Source organism: Papilio polytes, unplaced genomic scaffold (assembly GCF_000836215.1).
Source record: "Papilio polytes unplaced genomic scaffold, Ppol_1.0 DF824058.1, whole genome shotgun sequence".
NCBI lineage: Eukaryota > Metazoa > Arthropoda > Insecta > Lepidoptera > Papilionidae > Papilio > Papilio polytes.
Window position 1 is genome coordinate 1198336 of NW_013525146.1, and position 9230 is coordinate 1207565.

General features: G+C 37.8%; 1 protein-coding gene across 9 annotated transcripts in view; it reads right to left on the minus strand.

Moving 5' to 3' along the window:
• The window catches only part of LOC106100270 (longitudinals lacking protein, isoforms A/B/D/L), a 16294-nt gene extending 9039 nt beyond the window's left edge, over positions 1-7255 (minus strand). For 3 of the 9 annotated variants that reach the window (XM_013279073.1, XM_013279074.1, XM_013279072.1), the window contains exons 1-5: positions 6612-6771; positions 6311-6517; positions 5630-5887; positions 3426-3627; positions 2623-2694 (exon numbers count right to left, since the gene is read on the minus strand). In XM_013279073.1, the coding sequence (XP_013134527.1) occupies positions 2623-2694; positions 3426-3627; positions 5630-5887; positions 6311-6517; positions 6612-6614 (742 nt within the window). In that variant the 5' untranslated portion in view covers positions 6615-6771. The other 6 variants (XM_013279075.1, XM_013279071.1, XM_013279068.1 and 3 more) reach the window with 5 other exon arrangements.
• Positions 7256-9230: the final 1975 nt, after the last annotated feature.

Here is a 9230-nt window from a genome sequence, read left to right on the forward strand (position 1 = left end):
GAGGAGACGTTCTTGAGAATGGCGAGCGTGGTGGTGTTGCCGCTCTCCTCGTTTATTTTTTTGCTCCTTGTCATTATACTATGCCGCGGCGTCGACTTACGACCTGAAACGAAACGAGACGGTACAGAACGTTGCGATACGTCCTCCGGGTGAGCAGTTAATATGGTTCGCGTTAAAATAACCCCAAAGCGTTAAAGAAAAACAATTTGTGTAACGAAACGAAAATATATTTAGAAAAAAAGTAAGAAAAAAAATAATGCACATAGCTTGAGCATAATGCAACAAAACTTAAAAAAATCAACTTAACAAATACGTAACTTTTTCATATAAATTTTGAGATCATGATTGTTTTTTAAATCAATTTTTTCAACAAAAGAACGTTTAACATGTCTAAACTTAGTTGTTATAACAATCCATGTTTGCATGTTACGAGCGAGACCATGATTGATTAGTCACAGTGACGAAAATAATATAAAGAAAATAAAATAAAAGGGAAAATGAGGAAAGAAGAAAGCGTAAATGATTAGGGAGGGCGGTGCGGCTGGTGCGGCTGGTGCGGCTGGTGCTTGTGCTGCAGGTGGAAGACGAGCGTCTTCTTCTGCGAGTAGCGCTTGCCGCAGAGCTCGCAGGCGAACTGCGGGCCCGTGTTGCACTCGTACTTCTCGTGGCGCAGTCTGTTGCGCTTGTACTTGTAGTGCCGCTTGTTGCAAATCGAGCACACATATTTCTTGTCCTGCTCTCCCCCTTGACGCTCCGCAGCCGTCTTCTTCTTTCGGCCCCGCTTCGAGATCTGTTTTACGACAACCGTTATATCCTTCTTCATCTTTCTAAGGCTACCTTCTTTTTTGCCAATCCTCTTGGACGATTTGAAACTCAGCTTCTTTTCCTGTTTAACTTTGATCTTTCTTTCCGTTTTAATTTCGAGAGTTTGATAGATTTGACGATTGGGACTTTTTTCTTTTTTAAGATAGCTGCGAGTGATTGGAATGGATGTTTTGGCGTATTTGAGTTCGCATTTTATGACGGATGATTCTGCAAGGGCAAAACAACGACAAGCGATAGTGAAATTATTAAAAGCATGGACATGTTAGCAATAGACATTGTTATGGTGCAAGACGCGGCGCCGCAACGCTCTCTCGCTCTCCGAGCGAGGCTCGCCGCTCACATGAATTTTAGTCAAGTTTGGAACAGTAGGTAAACTATTATTTAAATAGAGGCATAAGCAGACGTTAAGATTTAGGCCATGCGGGCAAAAAGAGGAAAAAGGAAATGTTATAAGAGATTATTTTCTTTTTATTATTCTATCTGTGCTAATCATATGCATCACTGTTTTGCGGCTTTATGCCCCTACTTTTTCGATTCGCTACTCAATTGGCCAATACTCATAGTTCCTGGTAAACAAAACAATAAATGAAATGCGCATATTTTTTGGTAAATGCATTTTAGAATGATTGAATGTGTCATGCCGTTCCAATGTCGATTTACAACGTGCCTTTGCCTGACCTAACTGAACATGCACACATCGATAAAACGAGTGAAGTTACCCTATTGAAACATGAATTGCTAGGGAAACAAAAAATCTGCAGTGAAATCACATGTGAATGCAAAAAAAATATAAAAAAAGATAATAAAAATAATAAATAAATAAGCCACATAACCAGAAACTACTACGGAAAAGTGTAAATGATTGAGGTTTACCTGTCGCTGGGTGCGAGCGCCGACATCTCGGTGAGCAGTGCGCGGGGCGCGGAGCGCGGGGCGCGGGGCGACCGAGGCGCCGAGGCTGGCGCGAGCGGCGCCTGACAAACGATACACAGCCCGAGCGCGTACGTCGACCGAAAACTAATCGTGTACTAGATGGAATGGTGCGCGTTAAACTTTCTAGCGGCTACTAAAATAAACAATACATGTATACACGTGTGTCGTCACCTCGGATGTTACTTACCGAAACAAATGTTTCACATCACCCGGTTAAGTACAAAAGATAGTGTTAAGAATTAGCCACAGTCCGGTTAATGTTGTTAGGATGCGATGTGCATGCAATGTCTACAGTTACAAAGGCGACACGGCGATAAGGAAATGTCACTTACCTCGCCCGAGCGGTTACCTCGCCTTAAACAAAGGCTACATTAAAAAACAACCATTCTACCGTTTACCATTACCTGCCGCTCTGAAATACTCATCGATATATATGTGAAAAAGATATACATTTGCAATAATATTAGTTAGTTTATAATATTAATATTAGATACTAATTAAGATAAGGTTTGTAGTTCACATGTGAAAACACTAGCACTCTCGTATCCGCTGTCGTGACATATGTTTTATATATTATAACATTATAAATACAATATTCTTAAAGCAATGGCCTGTGGTCTTATTTCAAATTATGGGAAGACATTGCGCATTTCATCCGTTCCTTGTACGACAGGGACGGTCAACTTTTCCTTAAAATTCAATACAAAATACATTAAATAACATTTAAAGTTAAGTAGAAGTTGACCGTCCCGGACTAACAATCTCGAGTGCCATTGGAACATGTCGCGTTGACGGGTAGCGTGGCAACGCAACATGTCGGTGAGGGCGTGGCCGGGGGCGGGGGCGGGGGCGGCTCGCGCTTACCTTGCGACTCCCGGATGCTGTCGTTAGAGTTCATCAGTTCATCTTGAGATCGTTCCATGTGCCATTGGAAATCTGCAAGGAAATACAATTGCTATTGTAGCCACTCGCACACTCTCTATACAAAATGAGTAGATTTACTATACAATACTTTTTTGTAAAAGGTCCTTTGTATATCTTTTTGTTGCAGTAAACGGTGATATGATAAGTCTGGTAATAATACAAAAGGTTGTAATATTTACATTAGCTTACATTCCAAGCATTATAAAAGTATTTACAAGCACAGTAGATTATTTACTAAGATTTAAATTATACTTACAAAATGATAACTACTTTTAGAAAGACATGTAGATGGGATAAACATAACATTCTTACTCTGATATTATATGGATTCTAAAGCTGTGGGAATTAATTGCTAGCCTAGATAGGATAAGCTAGCTTATTCTAGTGTGTTCGGTGTGTATTCTAATCTCTGTGTTCTAGTTGAGGGTATATTTCTTGAGCACCAACATTTCTCAGACTATGGTTCTAGTATCGACACAATGATAATGGTGTGGAGCAAAATGATGGTGAGCCATTATACAACATGTTACAAACACTTCACCACCGCCATGTTGCATTGTTATTTAAGAGCTATGTACAAAAGTATATTTTGGATAATTTAGCCAATAGACTTTTTAACAAGGAAATTAATTCAGATTTTTTTGGTAGTCTCCTTTTCATAGCTTTAGTGTTTGCATCAAGATAGTCAGTTAGTGTGAGTTAAGGGACGGGCAGTGAGTGTAGCAAGAGAAAGCGGTACTGACTGCGCACGACGTCGTTGTGTTGCGGGGTCTGGTCGTGTTCCTCGTCGATGGTGAGGTCCTCGACAGTGTCGCGCGAGGGCGGCGCCTCCTCGGAGGGCGGCGGGTCGCTGCAGGGCTCCGCGTCCAGCGAGCGGCGCGCCACCTTGCGGCGCCGGCTCGGCGACAGCGAGCCCGCGCGCCGCTCCGCGCTGCCCGACCGGCCCTGCAATGCCGCACCGCTAATTGCACTACACTACCACTAACTACTCTCATAAACATCGTCTATTTTTATAATTTGCAATAGCTTTCCTCTCGACTTCGTCTGCGCAGAATTAAATAAAAATAGCGAAAATATCTCATGTGTCATTAGTGTGTCAATAAATTGTCTTGAACTAATGCACATAGAAAACATGGATCAAATGTATCCCAGGGGAATCACATATTTTCAGGACCATAGGTGTTGACCATGTTCTATGATGTTTTAGACTGGTTTCTACATCTGTACCAAATTTCATTGAGAATTGTTAAGTTGTTTTGGATATACTTAGTAACAAACTTCCGTCTATCTTAACAAATTATTTTACAAAATGCAATGTTTTGAAGTAGTTGCAATGTATAATTTTAAAATTTTCCATCACTTCAAACATAATGGAATTTGATAAAGCTGTCTGCGGTGTCAGCAAAAAGAACAATACTCCTTACACTGTAACCTGAGCGTCTAATATATAATATGCATGACAACACACAGCCTTGGTATTTTCTTATACGTTGTACAATGTAATATGAATACATTCTATGAAACTCATACTAAATGTATCCAATATTCATAAGAAAAAATTGCAGTTACTACCCAAATAATGACAGTAATGCTTGTCACATGCATTAAGATTTGTATGTATGACAATCCCATTGTAAAATATAACATATTCAGCTACACTGACTTTTTCTCGGAGAAACATAGGACGAGACCATTGTGTTTATTTATTGATTTAAGACAAGGTTGAAAAAATTAGACACACCTGGGATCCGAAAAATATTATAACTCTTCTAAACTGTAACATTTATAATTGTTAGGATGAAATTATCAAGAATGTGACGGGGTAAAGAGAGGTTAAGTTATGTTAGCCAAATTGATATTTGTTTATAGGGAACAAACATTTAGAGGTCAAATTCATAATGCATAATATTTTTTCATGCTAAACAAAAAAATGTAGATTTGAAAACAAGTGATGTATAAATTAATATCTTATGTTATTGTTAAACTTTGATCTTATATTTGTAAATAAAAAACAGTTATTATGATTACTATCGAAAATTTAAGTAAAATTGTATTGCAACAAAGAAATAGGATATATATAAATGAATAGTTATTTTAAAGAAGAGTACTTTTTGAATAACTTTAAAAACATGACTTAATAGTTTTAGGATGTCAACCTAACTTACAACTTAATTATAACCTTGATGTTATGATATGATTTGAAGAGTACATTGCTTATTAACACTTTGTACACAATGAAAACAATTTACAACAAATACATATTTAATGTTGGTTGTACAGTCGAGCATAACTCTAAAAAAGTTATCTTACTGCTAACCATGCAATACAGATTAGATGTTTAGCATTGCTGTTATTATAACATTTATAAATCTGTGTCTGAGATTCTTCTCACATCTTTGAATAGACAAGCTGTAAAACTATTAAAAAAATAACGAAATAAAAAGACTCATTTGGATTAAATTAAATTTGAAATATCCAGTTGAAAGGTAGTTGCAATAATTTAGGAAATATCCTAAACAAATTTCAAATGTATCATGTAAAATTTGACAAGGTAGGTATGGAAAAATGTTTGAATACCTTTTTTTATTAAATGCATTGCACGAGGACAAAATACATGTTTTGCTGAACCTACTGTTATACAATTGCAATTTTAGATTGTTTAAATTTCAATTATGCATGTCTGACTTATGAAATACTAGCTTTTGCCCGAGGCTTCATCCACGTGGAATAAAAAAGTGGTTAGTCGAATGAGTTCTTCCAGACTATGTTCTGCATTTGTGAAAAATATCATTGAAATAGACCTGTTTTTGAGATACCTTTCTAACAAACATACATCCGTCATAACTTTCACATTTATTACACTAAGAAGTAAATTGTAGTCAGTAGAACAGGCTATGTTTCTCTTTCTCATAAGTGTAGTTAAGACAAATAAGAAGTATGTGTGTACCTGAGGCGGTGGCGAGGGAGCACGGGGCGGGTGTGCAGGGGCGGCTTGCGCGGGGCGCGACGGTGGCCGGGAGGGCTTGTTATCTGAGAGACCCTTAATCTGTAAGGACTCTGCCGCTTTTAACAGTGCAGCCAACTGGTCCTGTGATATGTTCACTTCACCGCGGTACATGTAATCCATCATTGCTCTCAACTCCGCATATTTGACATCTTTTAGAATGATTATTGGATGCTTGTCATACTGTTGGGATAGCACATTCTGTAACAAAACATTAGTGTTGTATTCACATGCACTTTGTTTACTTTCGCAAACAATACACATTTGTAAATAGTATTAGAGTGAATAGTAACAATGTCAATTTATATTTTGAACTTTGAAATGAAATGTTTGAATTTAGAATGATGTTTAAAGTAATTAATAACACATTAACTTAACATTTGCGTAACATATTTAGTTAAACGCGTTCAATTTGACGCTCGATATAGTAATTGAGCATTTGGAAAAGTGGTAGAGACAACTTTCTGTTGCATAGATGAGTTGGCATCAATATAATACTAATTGCTAACATATGAAAGCTATCGCGCGAATGGAATGTTTATTAGAGCAAAACTGTGCCTTGCCAGTAAGCTAAACACGATAGCAATTGACCTACATCGCGCTAAACCACTTAACAATACCGACCTCGAAATAGGGACTGCATGCGGACAGCACCACTTTGTGCGCCTTTAGCGTCTGTCCTTCCGCAGCCAGGGTGCAGTCCACGTGAATGCCTTTCTCCAACAGTGTGTCGAACACGGAGACCAGAGTAGACTGGTGGTTGTTCCACCGCAGACAGAACTGCTGATCGTCATCCATGTTTCCGCCTCGCCACTCGTCGCGCCCGCAACCCTACAATGCCAAACTGTTTAGTCAACACTAATTCCAAACACCACACGCAATAATTAGGCCATTGCGAAAACTTATTTTCAACAAACAAACAAACCATTGAATACGATTATCAATCTCACTAAACCAATTTATCTCACCGATTCACTTCATACGATGAGATCACGCCTCAACTTAACTAAATTAACTTTATGGACCACATACGACTTGTCGTAAGCGACGCGGCACAAAGAAAATGGCCGCTTTTCCAGCGCGACAAAAAATAAAATGGCGACGAAAATTCTAAGTTTTACTATTTTCTGACCAAGTTTTCAGGATACGCATAGCAAATTCAAGTTCACTGTGTATATACAACCGTACAAACTTTGAAAAAGTTTCTAGTTAACAAAGGAACTTCGCAGAAACTTTACTTTTAAAAGTTCACGAATGGAAATTTTCAAGATGAAAAGTCGTAGTAAGTAAGCACTTATCACGATGTCACATTGTAATATCTAAAACACTTACCTTTACTATATCATCAACTAACTCCTAAAATAGAAACACTAAAAGTTGTTTAACATAAATTTGCAACACTTTCGTTTAGTATTTTAACACTTTTGCACACCCGCCAGCTTTCTCGGTAGAATGAAAATACTAAACTATGCTATGTTGCAAGTTTAGTGAAGCGAAAGGCACCTCTATAAAAATCCAAACGAAGTAGGTACAAGTTGGAAGCGAGCAACAGAGTGACCCAAAATAAGCTCGCTTAATGTTGCCATTAGAATACTCACAAAAAGCTTGAAAACATATCAAGTTGTTAGAGATTAAGTGTAATTTATGGTGTATAAACCGTAAAATAATATCGCAAATTATTTGCTACAGTGAAATATAAACTATTTTTCGTTTACTGGTAAAGTTCTAAATACAAATTGTCTATAACAAAACAAGTGGTGTATCCTTGACCTAGTTTAATGACAGAAGACTCGTGATGAGTTTAATTCTAATTTACATTCGTCTTTTATTCAGAATACATTTTATGTCTTTAATTTTGAGACAAGTACTGTAATCATTTCATAAATAAACCGATAAAATACTGGTATTACACTTGTAAAATAATATTTAAATGTAAATAGACATTCAACGCCATCTGTACGACCAGTAAAGAAATACTATGTAATGTCAGTTTTACTTATTGTACATTTCATTATGGCATGTTATGTTAATTACTGCATTTAGATTTTATGAAATGTTAGAATGATGCTAACCTTAATTAATCTGTTAAAAATATTGTGTTATTATACTTAGTAAAAAAAAACGTACGCCTTACGAAGAGCAGAACCATTTGATTTAAAATGTAAAAGTAGTTGGTCCCATACTTATAATTATAATGTTTTGTTTATAATAAATAACGTTTTTTTAATACTTTCCTTTTTTACTCGGTTCCTAAGAGTATTGAAATTTGATGCTAAATAGCCTGCCCTCTAAACGAGGGTACTTGCCTAGGCTAGATCGCGCCTAAACTATAAGTATGCAAGTGTTACAGCTGTAATAGTAAAAATTTCAACAGGGATGTCAGAAAATTTCATATGAGAATTAACCATATTTTTCTCGATTGTTTATAACAATAACACATTGTCGTATTATAAACTATAATAATACGTTCTTCGACGTTGTATTTCTTTTGACTATAAGGAGATAGCCTCTAACACCCCTTCATACCCTGCGGTATGTTAACGATTCATATACTTATATTTTTTCACTTTGACTTTGGTGTTTACTTTCATTACTGTTTCCTTCGATAGGGATGGTTATATGGCCTTTGGGTTATCTTGACTTACATTTAAGAAGTACATTTCGCTCACTACATATGGAGAAGGAAACTATCAAGAGAGTTACAAGAAATGAGTTAGTCTACAATGATACGCAATAAGTGCACATGACCTTGTCTAGAATCATGAGTAGGAAGCGAGTATGTTCGTTATCGCATCAAGTAGACATTATTAATAGTTAAATGCTTGTTTGTAATCTGTGTCTGTGTTCATAAATATATTTAATGTTAGTTGCCAAGAACTTTCGGACTTGTTTTAAAATGCTTTAAAAGCGCGTTCACAGTCGTAACTTACAAATAGCATTCGCGAGTTCGGGAATGAGTATTACAAGACAACTGCACAAATGTAAACACCGAGATTGTGATATTGCGATCCCCGGCCGGATGTGCCGTCTCCCGGCGGCTCCGCTCTGCCACTTCGTTATAAAAATCAATAGCATTAGTGAGTTCGTACAAACGAATTATACAACTGTAGCTGTGTGCGAGCCCGCCCGCCGCCGCCTCCTGGCGTGCGGAAACAAAAAAACCATGAGAGAAATTCTTGTAATAAAAATCAATCGGAGCGGAGAGAAGGCGCCACGGAGGGCGCCCCCGACCGCCTGCCCCGCACGGCCCTCCCTTCTTCTCAATTGTTATTGACGACTAATGCAACTACCCTCCCTAAGTAATTAAAGTTGTTATTTTTACGGCACAACTTATTTGAATTTTACTACAGTCTAACATCTTAAAGTTTTCCTGACTTATGAATTTAGTCGGAATAAGATTGGTAGAGGAATGTAATAATAATGCGAGCGGGGGCGCCGGGAGCGGCGCGGCGGGCGGAGGGCAGACGGCGCGCTCGGCCGGTTCCCGGCAAAAAGGCGTTTGTTTTTATTTCTTTGGCACGGAAAAAAGAAGGAGCACGCGCCC